Raw genomic sequence first — 26,875 nt, 5'->3', positions numbered from 1 at the left:
ATAACTTTTTTATTAAATTCTAATACCTATTATTTAAAAAATTATTTTTCACTTCAAAAATTTATCTAAAGTTGATCAATTTATTCAAAATTTTAAAGTTCGTGAGTAAATAAAATTATCTCTTGATAATTAACAAAAAAAAAATCAGATAAACAGTGAGAAAATAATTATTAAATTTATTTTTAATTTTCTCTCCAATGTCCTGAAAAAAAATTAGAGAATTTCATTATTTTTAGAGCAGAATTCAACTCACCTGGTTAAACCTATGAACCTATGATTTTTTTTTCAAACACATTCTTCTCCATTGTTCAAAAAATATAAATTCTACCAATGACTCACACCCAATTCTAAAAATACCAAAATCTTTTTCAGAGAAAGTCCATTAATTTTACCCAAAAAAAAATCCCATTAAACAATCAAAACAAAAAAATTAATCAAATAAATCGTTTCAAGAAAAATTTTTGATTCACAAAAATAATTCAACAAAAAATAATTCAACCTTTGTTCAAAAATCACCGACAAAATCTTATCACTAAATAACAAGAAAAAAAGTATTCAAAGTAGGTGCCTTCTTCACTGAACAGCTGATTGTACGAACACTACTGATGTGACATCATAGTACACCTAACCCATATGAGTGCTGGCTAATAATAATACACGAACATATGTTCTTCACTTTATTTATATATTTATTTTAATACACTTGAGAGAGTCGAGAAGACTCGCACACACGAAACGATTTTTATAAATATATGAGCAAAGTCATGCCGATTTATTATTTAGTCTTGCTTTGATCGTTGCATCGTAATGTAATAATTTAAAAAAAAATATCTAATCAGAACTGAATTAACCTGAAAAAAAAAATAAATAAAAAATTCTGATAATTTTTCAAAGAAAAAAAAAATTAAAATAAATCAAGTGACTGTAAAAACGTGTTAAAAAAAATATTTTTAAAAAAAAATACAAATTTTGTGTAAGAAAAAAAATTGAAAGTCCGAAGCCGCATGAACAACCGACGTCAATTATATCAGTTTTATCAGTAAAAAACAATTAAAACCGATTTAATTTAATCTACAATCAAACTTTAGTGTCTCGTATCTATGTGCCAGCCCGTGTAATACGCTAAACAGCATTTTGAATAGCAACAATAGACTATTTACTCGTGTAAAATGTAATAAAAAACGTGTATAAGTGACTTGGAACACAAAAGTCAAATATTGAAAAAATAAATTTAAATAAAAAAAAAAGTTGTGAAAAATTAATTCAAAAATAAATAAAAATTAAAAATAAACAATCAAGATGAAAATGAACGTGAGTGACAGGTAAAGATCAACAACCAGTCGTCTCCATAATCATTTCCCAGACAATAAATTGCGATAAAAAAAATAAATATTTTTCAAAAACAAAAAAAAAATACAAAGTCACCCAACGGTTGACCTGCAAAATTTCGTTATCAGTGACTTTTTGTTGATTTTAGTGATAAGACAGACTTTGCTTCATCTTTGAATCAAAACTCACATGTTTCGCCATGTCCACGTTTGTTGTTGTTTTTCTTCTCTATTAAATAAAAAAATATCCTCGACAGGTTCTCGCTTCCGGAAGTAATTTTTTACAACAAGTCATCAACGAGGAAACCTCGAGACAAAGTCATTTCTATTTATTTCTCAATGATTTGCGATAATGACAAGTGGATTTGTTAATAAATCCAAAAGATTTCGATTTCATTCATAAAAAGTAGCTTAGATAGTCCCTTATCTTCTTTTCTACCTTTTTTGATATGTTGTAATAATCTTATACAAGAAAAAAAAACCGGGCTTAAAAAAATCAAGAAACAAGTCATAGAAGAAGATTTCCAAGAAATTCTCAAAATTTTTAATATAAACAAACAAACAAAAAAAAATTATCTCTTTATGTAAATGATTTCTTGAAAATCTAAAATTTATTACAGTAGTCCAACGACAGAGACGACAAAATTCTTGGCAAAGGAGAAGAAAGCACTTTTGTTGACATCCAACAGCAATCACGACTTCAAGCAATACAATAATGACAAGTTGCGGTTTAGCAGTGCGCCGTTGTTGTCTCTGGCTGATGGCAAAAAGACGGAAGAAAATCCCTCAAGTACAAATAATGTTCGGAGAACGGCGATTTTTCGACAGGTTGGTACAATTATTTGTTTATTTATTCGTTTTATTGTGTAATATTGACCCATTTACTTACGAAATTTCATTTATTTTCATTTATTTTTTGTTTTCATTTGAAAGTTCACTGATCTTTGAGTAAATATTATTATTGGATGCAGTGGCATGTTAAATGCATTCAATCAAATGCAATTTAAAAGTGATTTATTTTGGTGTGCATTCAATCAAATGCAGTCGTAACAATCATCAAATGCATTTTTATTGAGTTTTGTAATGATTTAATGTGAATTTTTGGTTTAAAATTACTCAAAAATACATTAAAAATTTATTTTTTAAGAAGTTTTTGATAAAAATTTTAATTGAAAAATTTCTAAAAAAAAATATTTTTGCTCCAAAATAATTTTTTTGATACGTTTCTAAAGAAAATTCAATGAAAAATAAAATAAATGAACATTTTTCGTAAATGTATTAATTTCTAAAAATTTTTTATGCATTTTAATTTAATTTTTAATTATTTATAATTTTTTTTATTAATTTTAATGTAAATATTTTATTTTTTATATTGTTTAAAATTATTTTTGAATTTTTACTTAAAAAATTAAAAAAATCGAGTTAAAATTTATTAAATTGAAAATTTTCTTATTCTTTAAATTTTTCTTCGATTAAAAAATCGATTAAATATCCAAAAGTTATAATAAAAATCAGATCAAATAACGTAAAATTAAAAAAAAATGAAAAATTATTTAAAAAATTGAAAATTTAAATAAAAATGTTTAGAAATTTTAATAAAAAAAATTAAATAAAATAATTAATAAATTAAATTTAAAAAAGATTTAATTGTTTAAAAAATCAAAAAAAAAAAATTTAAAAAGGGAAAAATTTGAGTTTTTTAGTCAAAAATGTTTTTATACCAAAACCTCTGAAATAAAAAAAAAATCTAATAAAATATATCAAAATTCTTTCAAAAAAAAATTTTTTTTAAATCTCACTTAAAATATTAAAAAAATAAATATTTTAATTTTTTTTTTTTACTTTTAGTCCCTCGTGACATGTGCAGTATTATTATTAACCGCTGGCGTTGGCTGCCCAATCGGCTACTCAGCAATATTCCTTCCTCAAGTTTACAATTCCAGTGAACCCTCCATCCAAATGGACATCGACATGGCATCGTGGTTCAGTAAGTATCGAACTTTCTTTCCTAAAATCTCTCTCACACTTGACTTTGACGGTTTTTTTTATGAGCATGTTGTTTTGTTAATTTAAATGTGTGCGCGCGGATAATAGGTTTAAAGAACCTCGCACATAACTAGGTCAAATATCAATTGCCAAAAATTCTCGCCACTGAAAAAAAAAATAAATCTATTGACTCAAGTGCACTTGAAAATTCTCACATTTGATCTTTTTTCTTCTTATTTTTAGCAAGCATTCATTCCTTGGCATCGCCCGTTGGAGCTTTCGTATCAGGTCCGTTGATGGAACGCATCGGAAGACGTCCCACAATGATGTTTTCGGTAATTCCGCTGACTGTGTGTTGGTGCCTCATTGCGCTGAGCCAGAATCATTACTACCTGCTGATCGGACGCTTCTTGGGCGGATTCTCGACGGGACTCATGGGAGCGCCGTGCCAAGTAAGTTAACCCAGTTTGTGATAAAAAAGCTTGATAAGAGACGCGACGAGATGCGCGTAGGATTTGACCCTGTCCCAAATTTTATAATAACTTGTTAAACTTCGCCTGCGTGATAAATGTTTTTATTTTAAAATCAAAATGATCATTCGTAATAACAACAAATGACGTCGCGACAACATTACTATTAATAATGTAAATACATTGCTGACATCGCGTTGCAAACAGGAAAAAAATCTTTTTTGTAAAAAAGTGACCCAAATTCGACGTAAACAACGCTCAAATGGTGCCTTGACACGATACAAGGACACGCGAATGACGTTAGTTTTAGGAGTGCACATCCGTTAGCAAACCGGTTGTTCCTTACGGTCAATGGTCTTCTTCGTGTAAACAATTATTTTTGGCACTAAGGAAATAAATTTCGTGTGTTCGGCGTTTTTTTCGGCATTAAACACTCATAAGGTCGTTTACTGTCATTACGCGTTGATTTATTTGATGGACACAGGTTCATTCGACTTGCGTTATTATTGTTGTTGTCATTATGCATCATCATTGGAGTTTTTCGAGAAATAAACGAAATAAATCAAAATTGAATGGGAGTGAATGTCGCACTTCAATTTGTCCGTAAATTTTATTGCATGCAGGAAATGCGACGACACAAGTGCAAGTTTAAACAGAATTTTGTAACAGACTTTGTTGTATTTGTCTTTAGAATCTAATCTTTGAATGTTTAATAGTGAATTAAGAATATTATGTGAGATAAGATAGTGATGATTGAGAGGCACAAACAATGTAATACAAAGTAATGAAGTTTACTTTGAATAAACATTTCATATTAAAAATTGAAAAACAGGAATTTAAAAGCTTGTACAAAAGTTTTGAATGATTTTTCAATACAAAATCTTTAGCTTTAAGTCCTTGTTTTCCAAATTTTTAAGTAAAAATTTAATTGTTTAGCTCTAAAACTTAAATTTTTGTGGAAAATTTTTAAGATCTGACACATTTTTATCTTTCAGCCCAAAATTATCTCTGAGAGATTTTAAATATTTTAAAAACTAAAAAATATCAATTTTCAGCTTTTAGCCCTAACTTTAAAAAAAATAAGTCAAAATGTCTTTAGATCTCATTCTAGATAATTGTTACCCAAAAGATTTCAAAATTACATAAAACTAACAGATTTTTATTAAAATTCTAAATTTTTAGCTCTTAAAGCTAAGTTTTCTCTGAAAAATTACATTTTTAGCCCTAACTTTATCAATAAATAGCTAAAAATTAATTCAGTTTTCATTTGAGGTAATTTTTACCTAAAATGATTCAAAATTTTAGAAAACTGACAATTTCTAACGAAAAACTAACTTTTCAGCTCTTAGCCCTAACTTTTTTCTAAAACTTTAAAAACTGTCAGTTTTTGATTTTAACGATTCTTATCAATTAATTAAACTAAAAAAATCAAATTTCCATCAAAACTTCAAAATTTCTAAGAATAAAAGTAAAAGTGTCTCATCATCACATGTCAGTATGTCAAAGCCTTGACAAAACCACGTTCGCATACAAAAAACAAGAACAACCAAACAGCGCATCGTGAATAAAGTATTCTGTATGCCGCTTCTTCAGAATCTAAACTAATAAACAAACACCGTGCCGTACTATTTATTATTGCACAACATTAATTGAAACAGCATGAGTTGAATATGTGATTTTTCGTTCATACACATAAATAATGTGTGTAGAATAAGGTCGGTTATTGACTCTCTCTCGTCATTGACAATGATGATGATGATCATCGTCGTAATCGTCGTTTTGATAGTGAAATGGAAATTGCCGTGCGTAATGTCATTCATTCATCAAATGTGTTACGCGACATCCAATTTTTTGGTTTTTATTAAGACTCGAGAATCGGATAATTTATGAACCAAAAATTATTTTTTAATTTTTCTCGAATGAAAATAAAATTAGGTATTTGATGAGTTTTTTGTATTTTGAAATTTTGATAAAAAAAATGTGATAAAAAATTTCAAAAATAAGAAAAAAAATTATTTCTTAGAAAATTATTTTTGTTTTGTTCTATAAAAAAATTTTTAATCAAGAATAATAATTCAATTAATTATTTTTTTTATTTTTAATTTTGAGAAAAAAAATAATAATAGAAATTTTACTAAAAAAAATTAATTTTTTTCATCTTTTTTCTTTAATGGCAAATTTAATATGAAAAATCTTAACAAAAAATTTAAAAAATATTTTAATATTAAATACTTATTTATATTGACAATTTTATATTAAACCCTTTGGTAAATGTTTTCATTTTCGAGTGAAAATATTATATTTTTTTTAAATTTAATTTTTTATTAAAATGATTTTGAAATTAAAATATTTTAATCACGAAAAATAAATTAAAATTGCTCTAAAAATTGATTTTTTTTATTTTGTTCTATTATGTTATTTTAGTTTTATTTTTTTTTAATTTGAAAATTATTTAGCTGAATTTAAAGTATTTTTAATTTTTCGGGATCAATTTTTTAAAAAATATTTTATTTTTAAATTTTTGACATAAATATTTTTCACAAAAATAATTTATGTCTAGAAATCGACAAGATTCGAAAATAAAACTGTCAAATAAATGAAATCTCTAATAAAATTTAATCAGAACAGAAGGTTGTAAGTGTCTCAGCGGATTTTCTTATTAAATTTATGAATGAATGAAAAAAAAGAGTGTAACAATCATTGTCATTGTCACGATATCATTTTGCGGCCTTAGACTTGACAAAATTGTTTATGATAACCGTTGATGAATGGACTTGATGTTGTCACACTCGCACACACACACACGAAGGTCAGCCTTTGATAAGAATAGTAATTGCACACGGAGGGATTATTGTCCGAAAAAAAGTCTAAAAATAACTGTGTCAAGGTCAAATCTTCATTAGCATGAGAATTCTCTCGTTTTTTCTAATAAATAATTTCTCACATAATTTTTTATTAATTTTTTTTAGGTTTGGTTGGCAGAAATTGCTGATCCCTCCATTCGTGGCATCCTGATTGGCTTGACTTTAGTGACGTACTCCATTGGCATCCTTTTCGTCTATTTCCTTGGATCGTTTTTGTATTGGCGATATGTGGCATGGGCTTCTATTGTGATTCCCTTGATTGCGAGTATCATCATGTACTTTGCGCCAGAGTCTCCCGTATGGCTAACACGCCATGGACAAGTCGAAAGAGCTTCCGCAGCATTAAATTGGCTTCGAGCCTCTGAAGAAGTGGGACAAAAAGAGCTTCAAGACCTGATAACACGATTTGAGAAAGAAAAAGAAGACACAAACACACAAAATGACAGCATTTGGAAGACAATTTCGAAATTAGCGACCATCAAACCGCTCTTTATCGTCAACGCATTTTACGTTTTTCAAGTTTTCTCGGGATCGTATCTCGTTGTCTTCTATGCCGTCGATATTATTCAAGATTTTGGCAGTGAAACGATCAATTCGATGACAGCAGCGGTCTATACAGCCCTCATCAGGATGCTTTTCTGCTTGATGTATTGTTTCCTCGTGCTAAAAATGCATCGCAGACCTTTGACAATCATGTCAACTGGAGGTTCGGGCATCGCAGCGGGCGTTTTATCAATTTACCTGTACACAAAAATCGATCAACCGAAGACACAAATGGACATTTTCATCACGGCGATGTGCATTTTGTTCTATTTGGGCTTCAATACGGGACTTTTAACCCTCCCAGGTATCATGACGGGCGAATTGTTGCCGGCGAAAGTACGAAGTCAAGTAGCTGGATCGATCTTTTGCATGTTCAGTTTGGTGCTTTTTGGTACAGCGAAAGTTTTTCCGTATATGAAGGAATTTTTAAAAGTCCATGGAGTTTTTGCCATTTTTTCGGCATCGTCGTTCCTGTGTGCATTTATGTGCTATTGGTTGCTGCCCGAGACGAAAACCATGACATTGGGCGAAATCGAGGATTATTTCAATGAGAAAAATTTGCTGTGGTCTAACAGACCGAACAAGGAAAAGGAGAAGAACTGCAAAGCATGAGGCTTTTGTGATAGTATTATTGCAAGAAAGTACCGCGAAGTACTTTTTTTGTGGCGTACAAGATATTTTTTTAGGAGTTATTGCAAGTTGTTAGTCATGAAAATATTCCTTTTTAACGATAATTTTGTAATTTTACGTTTTTATCATAAGCATTAAAGTTGAAAAATAAATAAATTTTAAGAAAAAAATTAAATTTCTACTAAAAATTGTCCGTTAACTGAAGTAAGTTAGTCACGTGGTTAAATATTTTTGAAAAAAATCACGTCAAACGAACGTCAAATGCAAAACGTAAACAAAAATAAAAGGCGCCGAATGAAAATTTCTTCAAAATTATAAATTTTTCGTACTATTTCCATGTAATTTTCGTATTTGACGCTTGAATTAAGCTAAAAAATCCAAATTTCCTCTAAAAATTTAACTTTTCATCAAAAATTCTTCGTAATTTAAGTCAAAAATGGAAAACGATGATGCCGAGCAGGAAGTTTCTTGTCCCATTTGTGATAAATTCATGAGCTCCAAAGAGATTGTTGACCACGTCGATCGTTGTATCTTCCTTCGGCAAGAAGAGGAAGCTCCAAATCGAAGTTCCGACAACATCACAAATGTCAGAGATGGCAAGCGAGCATTTCCTTTGTTCGAAAAGAGCTTCAATCCGGCACCAAAGAAGCAAAAATTGAGTCCTGGAAGAAATATTGCCAAAAATAACAAGAAAATTCCGCAAAAAACGATCGATTTGACATCGAATGAAAATGAAGAACCATCGGAAATGACATCTAGCAAGTCTTTGAGCGATCAAAAAGTTGAAAAAGATGAAGAAAGTATGAGCAACATTCCATTGGCGGAACGAGTGAGACCGAAAACTATTGAAGAATTGATTGGGTGAGTCTTTTTTGCCGTTAAAAAGTTCAAAAATGATGAAATTTCAATTTTTTTAGGCAATCCAACATTTTGGGCAAAGGAACAGTACTGCGAAAGTTGTTCGAAAACGCTGAAATCCCGAGTATGATACTTTGGGGACCTCCTGGATGCGGCAAAACTTCCTTTTCGAACGTAATTCACCAAAAATGTAAAGATTCCAATACTTTACGGTTCGTAAAAACCTCTGCGGCTTTCGGATCTGGCGTGAACGACATAAAAGAAATTATAAAAGTTGCCAAAAACGAAGCAAAGTTCAAACGAAAGACAATTCTCTTCATGGACGAGATCCATCGCTTTAATAAAGCGCAACAAGACATCTTTCTACCGCATGTCGAAAACGGAACGATAACTTTAATCGGTGCAACGACAGAAAATCCCTCATTTTCCTTGAATAACGCTCTTTTATCGCGATGTCGCGTGATTGTTTTGGAAAAATTACAAACTGATGAGTTAATTGAGATACTGAAGCGTGGTCTTGAGGTGTACAAAGGCATTTGTGTGGATAAAGATGCGCCCTTAGCGGATGTTGAAACGTTAGGATATGTCCCGGAAATGATTGTAGAACGAGGAACTCTGAAATGGCTCGCGGAAATGAGTGATGGCGATGCAAGAAATGCTTTGAATAGTCTTCAACTCGCCATTCAAGCCGTAAAATTGAAGGATAAAAAGCAAAATGGGATTCTAAAGTTAAATATTGATGAGTTAAAAGACGGTATCAAGCGATCTCACATTCTTTACGATCGAAAAGGCGATCAACATTACGATATGATCAGCGCATTGCACAAATCAATTCGCGCAAGTGACGATAACGCAGCTTTATATTGGGCGACACGGATGATGATCGGCGGCGAAGATCCTCGTTACATTTGTCGACGTCTTGTGCGAGCTGCTTCCGAAGACATTGGCTTGGCAGACCCGAATGCCATCGCTGTCGCCTTAAATGCCTTGCAAGCTGTTCAATTAGTTGGCATGCCAGAAGCTGATTGCATTATCGCTCAATGTGCGGTGTATCTGGCACGAGCGCCTAAAAGTACAGAAACATACCACGCAATGAAACGCTGTCAGGATATGATAAAAAATCATCAAGGAGCACAACCAGCAGTTCCGTTACACTTGAGAAATGCCCCGACGAAGCTCATGAAGGATTTGGGATATGCAGCGGGATATAATACGCTTCACAAAGACGAATCAGGATTCGATTATATGCCAGAAGGACTTGAAGACGTCAATTTCTTCTAAATAATTGTAATTTTTTTATTTTTTGTACCACTTCCGAGTCAACTGAATTAAAATTAATAACTTTTTTTTTGATTTCTTATAACAAAAATCAAGATAGTCCCCGTTAATATTGATCTGTTCGAGAATAATTAATAATTAAGAATTAACAACCGCTTATTGACTAAATTTGACGCCAATGTTGTCGACGCGCTGTTTCATGAGAGTGAAAATGTCGCTCGCCAAGTCTTCAACTGTCGTGTAACGTACTTTTTGGAAGTTGTAGAGGTCTTTTAGGAAATCCACCATTTGATCGCGGAAGTAATGACACACCTAAAATGAAAAAAAAAATGTTAAAATTTAATTTTTTTTTAAGAAAAAAGTGAAATTTTCAAAAATTGTTTGAAAAATATTTAAAAAAAAATGAAAATTTTTTATAATCAATAATTTTTTAAAAAATTTTTGGTTAATTTTTAGTATTTTCAAAGCTTTTAACATTTTTTATTGAAATTAAATATTTTTCCTCAAAATATTTTTCTCTTTTTTGAGAAAATTAAAATTTTCAATAATTTTCTAATGCCTTTTTTCATATTCAAAAATTTTTTTAAAAATATTAAATTACAAATTGATAAATTTTTTAACCAAAAAATTATAATTTTTTTCGAATATTTTTAGAATTTTTAACATCACAATTAAATATTTTTCCTAAAGAATAATAATATTCTAAGGCCTTTTTGACATTTAAAATAAAAATACGAATTTTTTGAATTATTTAGTCAAAAATTGATAATTTTTAAAGCTATACAAATTTTTTTGATTAACATTTAATATTTTTTTTTAAAGAATTTTCCTCATTTTTGAGAAAATAATAAAAATTAATATTTTTTAAGGCATTTGTTGATGTTCAAAAAATTAAAAAAATTAAGTGAAATTTCAATGTATTAATTCTTGAGTCGAAAATTAGTCAAAAATTGTAAAAACAAAAAAAAATTTGAACATTTTTTTAAATTAAGATTTTTAAAATTTTCATCAATATTTAACCATAAAAACCAAAAAATAAACATTATCATGAATAATTTTTCCACTTTCGACTTTTAAAAAATTATTTGAAATGAAAAATGAAACATTTTTTAAAAATTGCACTTATCTTAAAGAAATTCAAACTTACTTCTGACAAATATTCGTTCGGTCCAAAGAATCCCCAAGCAAATATCGGGCTCGTATGCTCACTCACGGCATAAAAATGGCTCATAAATCCATTAGGAAACTTCAAAAATCGTCTTTTTGCCTTCAACACACTCCACACTGCTGTTGCCAATGCCGTTTCCTTAAATCCATTCGTCAAAAATCTATTTTGCACAACTGCCAATACGCTTGAAGGAGGCGCATCGAGGTCTCTAAATGCATCGAGCACAATAAAATCCAGACAAATATCGTAAAATGTCATTGCCTTCACGTTCCGCAGTTCAAGTTCCCGCTCAATTTCTTCCCAATTGTTTTCGTCGTGCAAATATTCAACCATCGACTCATATGCTACCAAAAAATCTTTTGGATCTTTGTCTGCCAAGCATAGTAAATCAGTTAGAACTTGTCTCCCACAATCCTCGATCCATTTCATCTTTGTGTCATCTTTCGACAAATATTGGAAAGCCAGTCGAAGACAATGAAGTTTTGCGAGATATTCTGCATCGGAGGAGCAATTTACCATTTCCGTTCGAATACTGCGATACGGCACTGGTTGCTCCTCGAGATGCTTAACTGCACTTTGGTACAACGGATATTTCTCCATTTCGGGCAGTGCTTCGAGAAAATCTTCAAATTCACGTAAATCTGCGATTTGATCTAAGGCAGAAGCGAAACTTTCGCCGGAATCCAAACCGGGATCGGATCCTCGATGACTTCCGTTGACGCGACTCCCGTGTAAACTCGCTACTTCTCGTTGGATTTCCTCTTCACGGAACAAAACCGAACGTTCGTCCAAAAATAACAACTCACTTTGTTCCTGCAAAGCGTACGCGACATCGAGTAAATTGTGAATTTCCTTGCAAAACTCTGAATCTTCCGGCGACATGAGCGATAAAGTAGCTGAGGACGAATGTTGAGCCAAGGCATCTTCCCAATACCCAATTACCGTCTCTAAAGCTTCCATTCCCATCACTCCGAGCTGTTGGGGTGTCAATTGTGCGTTCAATACGCCAGCCCCTAACGATCCAGAAGCGAGCGATAAACGATCTGACATGGCATGAACACTTCCTCCCGGGCTCATTGATCTCGCGGATGCTTTTGAACCAGCAAGAGAAATCATATCTACAAGAAAAATCAATTTTTTTACTCTTGAAATGCGAAAACGCACGTGTTGCGTAACAAAAACAAGACAAAACGAACCATTGTTAGGACTTCGGATGCTATTTCTTGTCCTTCTACCACTCGGACCTCTTCGAGCTCGCCGTTGCCCAAGCTTCATGGCTTTCCGACGTCCCAAGACATTCGCTAAGATACCGACTAACGCGACGCCGGCGGTAACAGAAACAGCAACAACTATCTAAAAATCAGAAAAAAGGGTTTTTACAAAGGGCTCTTTGATTTTTTTAAATTTTTGAAAAATTACCTTTTGTGTTGTACTTAAATTTAAAGGAAGAACCCGTATGCTACTCATATTTGGTAAATTTAATCGTAAGTTAGCCACGATTTCTGTGAAAACAAGTAATTTTTATCGAAATATTTACAGGAAAGTGTCACACAAAAAAAAATCGTGTCGAATTTTAACTATTTCTGGCTCCCAAAGTCGTCGTTTAGTGAATTCTTGAGGCCAAAAAGCACCATTTTACGTATATTTGCATTTAAATTAGCGGATGACACGGAAATTTTGAGTTAAATTGATGCAACAATTATGCAAGAAAAATATGCGACGAATGCTTTCACTCTTCGATGTGTTTATTTTGGTTCGATTTCTTCATAGCGTGTAAAGATGTATGGAAAATTTAATTTTTTTCATGGAAATTTTAAATTTTTTGAATTAATCTGAAGGTTTTTAGCTGAAAATTAATGAAAAATATAAAATTTTAAATTTTTAGTGATTTTTCATGTAAAAAATTGGAAAAACATAAAAATTAAAACGAAATTTTTGAATAAATTTGTCGCATATGGTCGCCAATGTACCCGATGACACTCATCGACGACGCTTGACAGTTCTTTTTGTCTGAAATCGCAAAAGATTCACGTGGAAGACAACAAATAATCGGTAATTATTGCCTTTATTACTGCAAATAACTGCATAAAAGTGCTTTTAATCGCAAATTTGCTGCAAAACGCCGTGACACGACATGAAAATTGACACGCAAACGAGAAATTTCCTGTGAAAAATGACAAAATTTATTTTGCATGCTGCCCGCAACACCAATTGAATGTCGCATCACAGCCATTTGTTCCGAATATTTCGAAAAACCTTTAATAATCTTGAAATTTTCTCTTTTCTTTGCAGTTCCACAATGGGTAAGATTATGAAAAACGGAAAGGTCGTCCTTGTCTTGTCAGGACGCTATTCTGGGCGCAAAGCCATCATTTTGAAGACATTCGATGATGGAACTCCAGACAAGCAATTCGGACATGCCTTGGTTGCTGGCATCGATCGTTATCCCAAACGCGTGACACGCAGAATGAACAAGGCCAAGATCCACAAAAAGTCCAAGATTAAGCCTTTCATCAAGGTAATTTTCTTTTTTTTCGATTTTTCGTTTCGAGAGGTTAATTTTTTAATTTTTTTAGATGGTCAACTACAACCACATGATGCCCACACGTTACAGCGTTCCCGATGTCACCTTGGATGCCAAATACTCGCCCAAGGACTTGAAGGACCCCATTAAGCGCAAAAAGGCCCGTCACGCCATCAGATTGAAGTTCGAGGACAGATACAAGAGCGGCAAGAACAAATGGTTCTTCCAAAAGCTCCGTTTCTAAACAACAACAACAATTTGGAAATGTTATGAAAAATTGGGCAAAACAACAACTTGCTCATTGATGAAACAAGAAAAAAATAATAAATGGACTATATCTGGTACATTCTCTGCAAAATGTTTTTTTTTATTTTTGGTTTTTGTTCAATGAATTTTCAATCAAATATTTTGAGTTGTTTGTCCAATTTCTCTTTTTTTATCCTTTTTTGAGTAAAAAATCTTAAAACTGAATTTAAAAGATCAAAAAATGGGTTTTAATAAAACTTTTTATTTTATCTTAAAGATATCCTGACGTGGATTTGAGAGTTTGAAGTTAAATTTAAATAAATTTTGTAATTTTTAGAGCTTTTCTGATCATTTTTGACTCAAACATCGATAAAACTTCTTTTATAGTCTCAAGAAAAAAATAAAAAAGTTGAAAAAATCATTTTAAAATTTTTATCTAATACAATTTGAGTCTTTTTCTTCAAAAATAGATTTCAAAAATTTTCAATTATAAAACCTTTCAGCAAAAATTAAACAAAAATCTTAATTTTCTTCTTAAAAAAATTATTTTTATCTAAAAATCACTTAAAATTCTCTTGATCGTAACTACAAATCTTTTTAAGTTCAAATTCTAAACTTAAAAATTTGACTTAAAACTTAAGATTTAGAATAAATTAAAATGACATTAATTTTAACAGAAATTTTTGAGATAAAAATTTAGAAAATAAAAAAAAAATAACGAATGAAACACTTAAGTTAAGGAAAAATAACTTAAATTAAGCGAATTACTTAAGCCAATATTTTTTTAATTTTAAAAAATCTTAAAAATTTTACTTAATCTTTAAGAAAAAGTCAACTTTACATTGACTTAAGTCTTTTTTACGCTTAACTTATCTTTCTATTAAGTAAAATCTTAAGTCAACTGTTTTTAAATGACTTATTCTGACATAATTATGAGAAAAAATCAACTTTATCTTGACTTAATGACTTTAACTTAAGCTTAAGTCCTATTTTTGTAAAGTAAAAGTTTAAGTCAATTGTTTTAAAAAATTTTTTCAAACTTAAGCTTGACTTTAATGACTTTGACTTTAACTTCAAATAAATTCAAATTCTTTTAAATTTATTTTGCTTAAATTCAACTTTAAGTCACTTAAGTCTTTAAATTTTAAGTCTTAAGTCATTATCACTTTCATTCGTCTCAATTTGGCAACTCTACTGTTTTCGTGCGAATTTAAACACGTGGATGAGGCTTTCGCGCGAAAACAACCCGCATATGGAACGTGCGACTCGGCAACCCTAAAAATCCGTCGAAATTCAAATAAGCAGAGACAGAGACAAGACACAGACGTATTTTTAGCTCTAGAAGTATTCATCCCTTGGAAACGCAGGAAACGCAGTAAAAATGGTATGTAGCGACTCCTCATTGATCCTTGGTGCGAAAAAAAGTGCAATTGATGCGTGGTGCCGTCAAAAATCGCAGAAAATTGGCGAAAAATCACCCGGCTTGAAAGCGGACGACGACGCCATTTATTTGTTCACACCCTGAGCAGCGAAAAAAATCGAGTGAACGAAATTTTCAGTGAAAATACCCAAAATCGCACAAAACTTGAGTGCAAAAAGACACAAGTCGTGCCATGCCGAGACATTCGAGAGCTTTTCACGCGTAAAAGAGGCGTTTTTCGTCTTGGAAATTGCATTTAAAGATTTCCCTTTACCGTTGCTCTGTGAACGTACGTCGCATGCATGTGTGTCTGTGTGTGTGTGTGTAAGAAATTTCATGGTGATGATGATGATGATGAAAAATCTCCAACTCGATGCCGTTGTGTGTGCTCTATTTATAGAAAAATTGTTTGCGTAGGTAAATATAACCAAGCAAGCATCACGAAATTTTGTTCAAGTGAACCCCACTCGTGGTTACATAAATCGCCGAAAGTCTCAAAAGACTCCGCTGCGAGACCCGAAGCACGGAAAATCTTGAAAAAGTCTCAATTTTTTTGCTATATCGCGGTGTCTCGTGTGTGGCGTACGGCAAATACGTCGCTCTCCGTGTGTATTTGTATGGAGATCTCCTTTAAATACCGACTTTGCCTTATATGGGCATAAAAGAGTGAATATGATTCATTTATACGAAAATCGACACACACACAGCAAAAATGGCAGAGACGACGTTGGCAAGGGCTCCCCTTCCTACAACGCAACGGCAATACAGGAAACTCCATTTCCAGCTCTGCCTCGTATTTTTATCAAATACACATGCGTTCATTGGTAGTAGTGTCCCCCGGTTTTTATTCAACGAACGAACGTGAATGAAATTTCGACTCGCACACAAACGCAACTTTTTGCAATATCACTCGCTGGATATCTGGATAAGAAAGCGAGTCGCGTTTGTGTGTTTGTGTTTGATCAAGAATGATTCATAAACTCTATGATTGTCATCGCGATTAAAAATCACAGAGCTCGAATTTTCACAAAAAAAAATGTTTTTTTGGGGCGTTGAACTTTTCAATGCATTTCCACATGCGTCCCAAAAAAAATCTTATCAAAACATCTGCAGTTGTTATGAAAAAGAAATTTAATTCTCTCACTTTCGGTGTTCTACAATTAAATTTCTTTTCATTTTTTTGACATCATCCACACCTACGTTCAATTTTTTTTGTCGGTACCGTTTTTTTTTTTTGACTTCGGGCTGATTCTCCGAAAATGCGGGTTTTCAAGGTCAAACGTGTGTTATCTTTCGGATATTTTCTTATCATTTTCAATTGACTTGCATTATTCGCCAAAGTTGTTTACATGAAAACACAAAAAAAAAAGAAAAAAAAAACACAGATAATCGTTGAAGCAAAAAAAAAATGTTTTTAGGTCTTTCTAAAAAAAAATAAAAAAAAAAGTTTACCATAATAGTCGTTCAATTGATAAAGACGAATAACGCACACGTTTTAATTTTATTTTTTTAAGGTGAATGAATTGTTTTTCTAAATATGGTCCGGTGTGTGATTGGTACGTTATATTATTGCGTCGTCGTCGTCGCGCTGTTCCTGAAACATATGAGTGAGTAATGAATGATTAGTAATAAATTTTATTCAATCATTCAATTTGTAATGCATTGAATGATGAAGGAGGAAAAAGAAAAAAAAACACGTGAGAATGACTTTTTGTCCTGTCTAAAGCCAATTTTTGTGCATTTCTCACAATTTTGGTTTCGCTTTAGGACTAAATTAATTATTTTTTGCTCAAAATCTTCATTTATCCTGACAATTTTTCCCTTTTTCGTGAAATTTTGTTGGCAAAAATGGAGAAACATTTAAAAATCTGTTAAAAATCATTAAAATTCGTCCCTCAACGCAAATCAACCCCTTTTGATTTCCATTCATTTTCATTAAAATTAAATCCACGCATCACCTGTTCGCCTAAAATATCATTAAAGATCCCACGAGGCGAATTTTTTAAATAAATTAACCCACATTAGAGACGATTTTCGTCTGTTTTTTGAAAAACGTGTTTCATTCTCTCGAAAAATTCTCTCGTCGCCTCCAAACTTTTCTTTTTCGACAAACACACGTGTTATTGTTCATCCAGTAATTCACTCATCTTAAAAAACTCGAACATGTGATTTTACACAGAAGAGAATTTTCCGTCTTTGAAAATTTTTTTAATCATCACACACAGTCATTGCGGTTGATGATTCTCGTCGAGTTATATTTTTAAAAATGATGTGAGTGAAAAACATTCGTTCGTCGTTTATTTTGCTTTGTAAAAATTTTTTGATCGAGGCGATTTGGAATCAAAATTATTTTGTTTCTTATAAAATTCGTTTTTTTTTTTAATTTTTTTATCAACTTTGATGACGAACTTTGAAAAATAACCTCGAAAATATTTTTACAAACAAAAAAAGAGAGACGGAAAAATAAGGAATTCCCTGTTAAAGTAAATAATAACTTGATTATTATGATAACTTGACCACAAACATGCGAAAATATGTATGAACAAAAGTGAGTCAGAGCATTGACTTCAATTCTCTTCGCTATGAGTGAGACATTTTGCTGCAACAATGATGTATTTAATGATAAAAATGCGTAAATATGTGATTTTATTGCCTGGAAACTGGTCATAAAGATAGCGAGAAATTGTGTGAACGTCTTTTGTGTGAAGTTTTTTAACGAAATTTATCATTTTGGCACAAAATGTAGAGGTTTTGATAAAATTTTGATGAATTAAAAAAATTAAATATTTTTTTTTAAATTTTAATTTTTTTTTCAAAAGTGAAATTTTTGAGTCAATTGTATTAAAATTTAAAAGAATTATTTTTTTTTTTAATTTTAATTTTATTTTTTAATTTTTGTCAAAATGAAGAAATTTAAAATTTTATTAAATTCTATTAAAAAAATAAATTACGAGAATTTAAATTTTTAAATAAATTTGTTATTTTCTTTAAAAAACGAACATTTAAATTTATTTATATTAAAAATTAAAAGAATTTTACTTTTTTATTTTTTATAAAATGAAAAAACTTTTGATTTTAAATAAATTATATATAAAAAAAATAAATAACGTGAGATTTTTATCTTTTTATTAATTTTAAATAATTTAAAAAAAAGCAAAATCTTTGAGTTATTATTAATGAGATGACTTTCTCAACTTTTTAAATTATTTTAATTTTTAAACGAATTTCAATTAAATAATTTTATAAAATTGAAAAATAAGTACGAATTTTTTTCATTTTTTTCATAAAAATAATTTTTTATATAAAATTTCACTCCAAAAAATCATCAGAAAATAACTTTTAAATCCAAAATAATTAAAATTCTTAAAAAAATTCTCAGAATTTCGTCAGTTTAATCAACGATCGTCTCGACACTTGACTTCCTAATTGCAATAAATATCTCATTTAAATGCACAGTAGCTGAAACTTTGCTAATTAACCGCATTTACAGCAAACTAACGAGCAAAAATCACAAATAAATAAAAAAAAATCATAAACCGCACTGTTCGTGACCTTGTCGCGCGCGCGTTTATACTTTTGCCGCAGCTACAGATTTAATTACTGCTCACCAATGGTTTGAGTCGAAATGTTGTTTGCGTTGTATAAATTAATTTTTCTCTAAACATTGCAACAAAGTTCGTTACCGCAAATCGAAGAAACCTCATTACAGTATCAACTTTTTCCGATCGAGAGACATTGTGACATGGCTACCTTACCTGGCGATGATGATGGCGATTTGTAACGCCAGTCAATGTAAAATTGTTCAAAAAAATAATTTTCGTCTGTGTCTATTTTTATGACAGCACTTGCCGTGTTTTCGTAGTTGTGCGTGTGTATGTGCCAAATAGTGCGAATTGTCGCGATAAATTGACCATATGGTTACGATATAATGAGAACATTTGACTAATCGCATTAAAATTTGTTTTTTTTTTCGTTGTTTACAGGCATCAGGAGTAACTGTTTCAGATGTGTGCAAAACCACTTATGAAGAAATCAAGAAAGATAAGAAGCATCGCTACGTCATTTTCTACATCCGTGATGAGAAACAAATTGACGTTGAAGTAATTGGTGAACGTGATGCCCAGTACGACGCCTTCCTCGAAGATATACAAAAGGGTGGACCTGGAGAATGCCGGTAAGAGTTCGTTTGCGGTGTTAAAATTGTCGAAAATGTTTTGGATTTTCTCCTTTTTAATTATTTTGAAATTTTTTAAGAGAAATATCGAGTATTAAATATCTAAAAAGAAAGAAAATTTTTGATTTTTTTGACTAATTTTGAACAAAAATCTTTAAAATTTCAGTTGAAATCAGAATAATTTTCATTAATTTTTCAAATTTTGAGTCAAAAATGTTCAATTTTTAAAATAAAAATTAATTTTTTATCTTAATTTTCAAAATTATTTATAAAATCTGCAAAATTATAAGAAATTTTTAAAAAATTGTACTGCTCGATACTCGATTTTAGGTCTTTAAAACATTTTCGACAATAAAATTGCCCTTAATTTATTTTTTTACAAAAAATACTCACCAAAAATTTCCTTTCAGATATGGATTGTTCGACTTCGAGTACATGCATCAATGCCAAGGCACCTCTGAAAGTTCCAAAAAACAAAAACTCTTCCTCATGTCATGGTGTCCCGATACTGCTAAGGTAAGACTATACTGCAATTAAGCCGTACAATCGTAGATGCGTGTCGTAGTCCAGAGTATTAGACGTTGATGTCTTCTACTTGTGAGGGACTCGAGTTCGATTCTTGCTTGAGAATGGGAAAAATTCTACTTTACCGAGAATTTTATCTTTACAACCCCAATAGCCACGCTCTTCAAATATTAATCCAATTAAATTTCGGAGAGTGCCAGTTATCACATAAATATTTATGAGGGGAATATTGATTGACTAGGAAAAGAAACTGCTCATACGGCTAAAAGTAACGGCAGTGCCGACACTTAGTCAACATTTTTTTATTTATTTTTCATTAGTCATTTTTTTTTGTGTTGAATAATTTCACAATTTTATGAAAAAAAATTTTTTTTTAATTAATTTTATTAAATTATTTAATAAAAAATTTATTAATAAATTATTTATTTAATTAAATTAAATTTTTAAATCTAAATTAATTTTTTCATTCATCAAAAAATGACTAAAAAAATTAAAAAAAAAATTTTTATGACATTTGCTAACAAATTTTTTTTTTAATTTTTCATCACAGGTTAAGAAAAAGATGTTGTACTCTAGTTCTTTCGATGCACTAAAGAAGTCCCTTGTCGGTGTACAAAAGTACATTCAAGCCACTGACTTGTCCGAAGCTTCACGAGAGGCTGTGGAGGAAAAATTGCGTGCCACTGATCGCCAGTAAGCCAGCCAAGAGTCAGCCAACTCTCCTCACAGAACACACACTCACAACAACAACAACAACAATAATTTTTGTGCATCTGCATTAAATTACAATTGATTGAAATATTTTACTATTAAAAATAAAATAAAGAAAAATATTGGAAAAAAAAGTCGCACACAAATACATATTCAACTCATCATCAGACAAACTATTATCATATAAGAGAGAAAAAAATCAGGAATATTCATTAAAACAATAACATCAAACAACAACAACAACACCTACAACGGAAATAACTTCAATTTTTTATAAATAATTATAAAAAAAAGTATCAAATAATCCTTTAAAAAAATATTGAAATGAAAAAGCAAGAAATATCCTCAATAAAATTAAATTAAATTAACATGAACAAAAATGTACTTTATACCTTAATAAATCAATAAAATACTTCAAAATTTATCATTTCCTGCGTTCTTCCTGTACTTGAGAAAATAAGAGAAAACAAAACGCTGCCAAGTCAAATCAAAGCATTATTAAATAGTTTGTCCAAGTCATTTTTTTCGCTATTTTATTAATATAATTATGTATCCTTGTCATACTTATAAATAAATGATGTGTATTGTAATAAAATGATAAATAAATATTGAAAAAAAAAAAATATTTGTCTTTGGAGGATTCGAACGAGGCACCTGTGAAAGCAAAACTTGGTTAAAAAAGGTTTTTTTTGTTCAACTTGGATAAAAGGCTTGGAAGAAAGGCTTGAAAGTTGAGTTAATGACCGGATTGCATAGCGAAATCCATAGTGACGCGAGTGACGAAATTGAGACGAATGAAAGTGATACTGTTATATGCTGTCAGGTAAGTATACCAGTACTGGTATACTTACCTGACAGATGTATAACAGTTCACTTTCAGCCGACTCACTCCGTCACTATGGATTTCGCATGCCATCCTGCCACGAGCCTCCTTGTTTTCATGTCGCAGATGGCGCTAAAATCTTTAAGGGTTATCGTTTTCAGCCGACTCAGAATAAACGTCCCGAACATCTGGTCAGCGTATTAAAAAAAGTAAACAAATCACACATGCACTTTTTATTTTACCAATTTCCTTATAATTTAATAGATTTTCACACAAAAAGATGATAATTATCGAATAAAAAGTATCAGCAAAAGTCATACAAGATGTTCGTTTTAGCAGATTTGAAAGACACAATCAGAATTCCCCCGGAACAGTTTCATCTCAAGTTGCCAGACGCAATAAAAGACGAAATTAACAGAAAATTAGCGAATAAAGTAAGAAAATTCTTTAAATTTACAAAGCATTTTATTCAAAAATACATTTTTCAGGTACTTTTAAACGTTGGCTTATGCATCGCATTAAGAGACATCAAAAAATTAGGAGATTCCATCATTTTACCGGGCGACGGAGCAAGTCACACAGTTGTTCATTACAGATATATCGTTTTTCGACCGATGATTGGCGAGGTTCTTACTGCAAAAATTCGCAGTTGTAGCAGGGAAGGCGTTCATGGTACTTTTAAAAACTTTTAAATTCAAGAAAAATAATTAAAAATCTCAAATTTCAGTCACTTTAGGCTTTTTTGATGACATTTTAATACCAGCAACGGCATTACAGCATCCCTCCCGCTACGAAGAAGCGGAACAAGCATGGGTATGGGAGTATCCTTTAGAAGATGGGGGCCATCATGATCTCTTCATGGACATAAATAATCCGATTAAATTCAAAGTCACGGGAGAAACTTTCGAAGAAAGCAGTCCAATTGGACCTCCAGTTGGCGATGAAGCGAATTCAGCAAATGCTGCAGATCCCAAAGTTCCTTACCGCATAACGGGTGCCATAAATGAATCGGGACTTGGATTGCTATCGTGGTGGGATCAACAGAACCAAGACGACGACGAAAATGTTGATCCCGAAGAGGAAACGGAAGAACCATTCGATGAAAATGAATAAAAAAAACAAGATTTTTTTTTAAATATTTCCTTTTTTTGTTGTATTTGTCCACTTCTAATGTTCGATTTTTCTTTAAAATAATATTATTTTTTTATATTTTGTCTCAATTTCATCTTTTTTTTGTGTAACACGTGCAGGTCAGCTCATAATAATTAATTTTTTGCCTCTTTTTTAGTAACATTTAATTGACAAGAAACATAAATTTTGCTTAAAATAATTTTCTTTGCTAAAATTTTTGTCACTCTCCGAAAATTGCGAACAAAAATAGGTAATTCTCCATCTTGTTAAAACGTTCTTTGTTGTTAAAAATATTTGTTTTCTTCCTAACTTATTTGCTAAAGTTGTATTTTTTGGATTCTTAAGCAATTAAAATCTATTTTCTATATTTTTGTTTTATCCATAAGTACAATTTTTTATCTTTTTGGACGACCATTTGCTACAATAATTAGTTATATCTTGAGATCATCCACTATTTTTATTTTTTTTAAGAAAACGAGCTTAATATTATTTAATTTTTAATATTTTTTTTTATTTTATAAAATAATATGAAGCCCGTTAAAAATACTTTTTTTTAATAAGAAATTTATTTTACAATATTTTTTTTTTATAATTAATTAATTATTTTTTTTTTGAGTTATTTAATAAATGGGGATAGAAAAGTTCAACAACAGGCATCGCTAACATTTTTCATGATTCATGAAATTTTTTTATTTACAATTTTTTTTTTAATTTGCGGTGAGCTGTTTATTTAGTAATTTTTTGTTAAGCTGCGCTAGTTTTTGATATTTTTCTTTTTTTTTTTAATTTTAAAGAAGAAAATGTCTGTTGCTCTAATCCGACGTCTATAAAGTTGCATAGAAGCACTATTTTGTTGGGAGATTTTCATTTTTTATGTTCTAGTTGGGAGAGAGTTTTGATGGATTTTTGTCAATTTTTCTGATTTCATGATTTTTATTTTAAAAAATTTTTTTTTTTGCAATAAAATCAATTTTTGATAAAATATTTAAAAATTAAATAATCAATTTTTTGATAATTTTTATAAGATAACATCCAGCTGATAACATTTAATTATATAAGTTTGCATTTTTCTTCTATTTTTGTTCAATTTTTGTTCAGTTTTTATCAGATTAGGACAAAATGATTAAAAAACTGCTAATCCGAGTCATAATTTATTTAAAATTTCTTATTTTTGTTTTCGCAGAAAATGAAATTCCGATTTTTTACTGTCAAAGAAGCGGGTTTAATTGTACTTTTGAGGATATTCATCTAACTTTGGGCAAATATCAATGGGAGCCATCAACGTACGAGCCATATTTCGTCCAAAGTGTCTCTTTCAACAACAGTTTAATTCCCGTTTGGACCGACAACATTTGCAAATACTTTGAAAACCTTGAAATTTTACAAGCAAAGAACATTGGAGTACAAATAATTCACGAAAACGCCTTCCACAGCTGTTCAAACCTTCAGGAACTTTATTTGAATATTAATGAAATCAAAAATTTACATCCAAACACCTTCCATGGAATGCCAAATTTGTATTTTTTGAGTCTTGGAGAGAATCAACTGACGGAACTTCATGAAAATTTGTTTGCTGAACTGCCAAATTTGCGTGATCTTCGACTTAGACGCAATAATTTGACGGAATTTCCCGTTTCGCTGCTGAGAAACAACCGAAAATTGACAAAAATATTTTTGTACGGGAACGATTTGTCGGATTTGGATGTTGAAAAGTTGGTTGAAATGTTTCCGGAGCTACGAGCTTTGTATTGGGGCGATAATGAAGTCGCTTGTACTCGAGTTATGGAAGCAAATAATTTTTTGATCGCGAAAAATATTGTATTTTCTTATGATGATGGAAGTTATAACCAAAGAACTCGTTTTTATCCGATTCATCACTTATTTGGCGATTTTAGATGCAGCCCGGATATTTCGTGGATGGCTTCGAATTATCGAAAAGAAAAGTTGCAAATGAAAAATGAAGAAAAATCTTCAAAAATTGATGAAAAAAATGAATTTTCGGAACAACGATTGACGAAAATTGAAGAAAAATTGTTGAAAATGGAAGAAATGAACGAAAAATTACTAAAATTAATTACAAAAATTTCAGAAAAATTGACAAAAATCGAGTAAATGTTTAAAAATACTGAAAATTTTTCAAGTCATTTCATGATTTAGCGATTAGATAAAAAAAAATATCACTTAAAAATATCAATTCACTCATATAAAAAAAATATGAGATTCGATCTTAACTTTTTTTTTTAACCAGACAATAAATTTTTCTATAAGAAATAAACTTTTTTTTTGTTAATTCAATTAATATCGTACAAAAATTGTGTAAAATTATTCAATAATCAAGCATCGCGGCAAATGTTCCCGCAAATATTCGAACAGCTCCTGCGACGATCCCGGGCAATTGGTGAGTTCGAGTTCCTGCAAGTGTCGCAACTGAATCAAACTCGAAAGCCCACTTGAGGTAAGTTGCGGGCATCCGGCGAGCGATAAAACCTGCAAGTTTCGCATCGAGCACAAGTGTTGCAAGCCAAAGTCTCGTATCTGCGTGCACCATCGCATAAAAAGTGCAGTTAACGACAGCATAGTTGAAATGTAACCGACACCGATGTCCGTGATGTGAACGCATCTGGAACGAAAAAACAAAGAAAAATGAGAAAAATCAAGAAAATTGGGGGGAAAAAACTTTTTCAATTACGAATTTTGTGTCTTTTTAAAAGGAAAAAAGGGTTACTTGACATAAATCACACTTGTTAGAAATAATTTATTGTCGCACATATGTTCGCATTCACGTGAAAGTCACCTCTTCTGATAAAATATTTAAAAAGAAAAGTATTTTATTTGCGTGAATGTGCAATCATCGCTCTTTTATTGCCATAAGTAGCAATAACAATAATAATTATTATTATTTTTTTGCCCAAAGTGCCAATTTTTTCATTTTTTTTTTTCTTGTCGTAAAATAATATAAAAAATTCGTGTCGTGCTCCAGAAAGACAATCTGCTGTAAAATTGGCAAAAACACGGCACAAAATATTGACTCACGAATGCACACATGTGTGTCCAGTCCAATGGGTTGCATGTCGTTCATCGCCCTATATTCTTTCATATTATTATGGAATTCAATTGACTGACACAAACTGGGCAAATAGGCGTAAAAAAATATATATATGAAAAAAATGTGTGGAATGGGACAGAGAGGTAGAATAAATAACATGTCACAGTAAATTGGAATTTTGTTTACTGCTTGTAATGTTATTTAACTGTAAATTGTGATGGGGAATTTCTTGGTACAAGGACTTTTGGGGATTTTATGAATAAAATTCATATTTTTTAATTTATTAAAAAAAATTATTGACCTGTAATTGCAATATTTTTTGTTAGTTTTAATTTTTTCCGCATTTTTTCAATTTTAAATAAAATAAAAAAAAATATTAATTTATTTTAAAATTTTTATTCAATTAATTTAAAATAAATTTAATTAAATTTAAATTCATAAAAAATTTTAATTAAGAATTTAATTAAATTATTTATTTTTTTAAAAAAAAAATTATTTATTTTAAAATTTTTATTTAATTTTATTAAGTAAAATTTTTTAATTTTTATTAATTAATTTAATTAAAAAAAAAATATTTTTTTTTATTTTTAAATAAAATAAAATAATTAAATTAATAAAAAAAATTATTCAATTTTAAATAAAATAAAAAAAAAAATTAATTTATTTTAAAATTTTTATTTAATTAATTTAAAATAAAGTTTATTAAGTAAAATATTTTAATTAATTAATTTAATTTAAAAAAAAATTTTTTTTTATTTTTAAATAAAATAAAATAATTAAATTAATAAAAAAAAATATTAATTTTTTATTAAGAAACATAATTTAATTTTAAAATTTTTATTTAATTAATTTAAAATATTTTTTTTTAATTTATAAAATATTTTTTAAAAAATATTTATTTAATAAAATGAATTTAATTTGAAAAAATGAAAAAATTATTTTCTAAAATAATTTTTGGATGATTTTTCGAATTATTTGCAATTTTTTACGATTCACGGAATCAAATATTTGAATAAAAAATATAATTTTTCATAACTACATAATTTAAATAAATTAATAAATTAAATAATAATTAACTTTTAATAGTTAGATCTTTTAAGTTAGTTAAAAGCTTTTATGAATTTTTTACATTTTTACAAAATTTTTAAAA

The 26,875-nt window shown here is 30.0% G+C and overlaps 7 protein-coding genes across 7 annotated transcripts in view; 5 read left to right on the top strand and 2 right to left on the bottom strand.

Moving 5' to 3' along the window:
• Positions 1-840: 840 nt before the first annotated feature.
• LOC134838402 (facilitated trehalose transporter Tret1-2 homolog) lies at positions 841-7,982 on the top strand. The gene is made up of 5 exons (XM_063853928.1): positions 841-1,322; positions 1,949-2,156; positions 3,177-3,315; positions 3,558-3,766; positions 6,754-7,982. Exons 1-5 carry the CDS (start codon positions 1,300-1,302, stop codon positions 7,801-7,803), a joined length of 1,629 nt encoding a protein of 542 aa, XP_063709998.1. The 5' UTR covers positions 841-1,299; the 3' UTR covers positions 7,804-7,982.
• Positions 7,983-8,102: 120 nt separating this feature from the next.
• Positions 8,103-10,027, top strand: LOC134834513 (ATPase WRNIP1-like). The gene is made up of 2 exons (XM_063849229.1): positions 8,103-8,682; positions 8,739-10,027. The coding sequence occupies exons 1-2, from the start codon at positions 8,258-8,260 to the stop codon at positions 9,958-9,960; spliced, it is 1,647 nt and encodes a 548-aa protein (XP_063705299.1). The 5' UTR covers positions 8,103-8,257; the 3' UTR covers positions 9,961-10,027.
• LOC134834523 (mitoguardin) lies at positions 9,980-12,858 on the bottom strand. Its single transcript, XM_063849241.1, has 4 exons — positions 12,545-12,858; positions 12,322-12,478; positions 11,105-12,243; positions 9,980-10,269 (listed from the first exon to the last, which is right to left on the bottom strand). The coding sequence occupies exons 1-4, from the start codon at positions 12,590-12,592 to the stop codon at positions 10,114-10,116; spliced, it is 1,500 nt and encodes a 499-aa protein (XP_063705311.1). The 5' UTR covers positions 12,593-12,858; the 3' UTR covers positions 9,980-10,113.
• Positions 12,859-13,040: 182 nt separating this feature from the next.
• LOC134827907 (large ribosomal subunit protein eL27) lies at positions 13,041-14,007 on the top strand. The gene is made up of 3 exons (XM_063840779.1): positions 13,041-13,177; positions 13,418-13,643; positions 13,702-14,007. Exons 2-3 carry the CDS (start codon positions 13,425-13,427, stop codon positions 13,891-13,893), a joined length of 411 nt encoding a protein of 136 aa, XP_063696849.1. The 5' UTR covers positions 13,041-13,177; positions 13,418-13,424; the 3' UTR covers positions 13,894-14,007.
• Positions 14,008-15,153: 1,146 nt separating this feature from the next.
• LOC134836884 (cofilin/actin-depolymerizing factor homolog) lies at positions 15,154-21,152 on the top strand. Its single transcript, XM_063852155.1, has 4 exons — positions 15,154-15,279; positions 19,299-19,489; positions 19,900-20,005; positions 20,565-21,152. The coding sequence occupies exons 1-4, from the start codon at positions 15,277-15,279 to the stop codon at positions 20,709-20,711; spliced, it is 447 nt and encodes a 148-aa protein (XP_063708225.1). The 5' UTR covers positions 15,154-15,276; the 3' UTR covers positions 20,712-21,152.
• A 604-nt stretch (positions 21,153-21,756) lies between these two features.
• On the top strand, positions 21,757-22,705 carry LOC134838158 (DNA-directed RNA polymerase III subunit RPC8). The gene is made up of 3 exons (XM_063853628.1): positions 21,757-21,982; positions 22,037-22,220; positions 22,276-22,705. The coding sequence occupies exons 1-3, from the start codon at positions 21,872-21,874 to the stop codon at positions 22,659-22,661; spliced, it is 681 nt and encodes a 226-aa protein (XP_063709698.1). The 5' UTR covers positions 21,757-21,871; the 3' UTR covers positions 22,662-22,705.
• A 2,296-nt stretch (positions 22,706-25,001) lies between these two features.
• Positions 25,002-26,875, bottom strand: part of LOC134827172 (F-box/LRR-repeat protein 16) — a 42,380-nt gene continuing 40,506 nt past the window's right edge. The window contains exon 5 of the mRNA XM_063839743.1: positions 25,002-25,299. Coding sequence (XP_063695813.1) covers positions 25,002-25,299 — 298 coding nt within the window. The remainder of the gene's footprint in view (positions 25,300-26,875) is intronic.

Source organism: Culicoides brevitarsis, chromosome 1 (genome assembly GCF_036172545.1).
Source record: "Culicoides brevitarsis isolate CSIRO-B50_1 chromosome 1, AGI_CSIRO_Cbre_v1, whole genome shotgun sequence".
In the NCBI taxonomy this organism is placed as follows: domain Eukaryota; kingdom Metazoa; phylum Arthropoda; class Insecta; order Diptera; family Ceratopogonidae; genus Culicoides; species Culicoides brevitarsis.
Note: the sequence above shows the minus strand (reverse complement) of the source record. Positions and strands in the feature narration are given on the sequence as shown.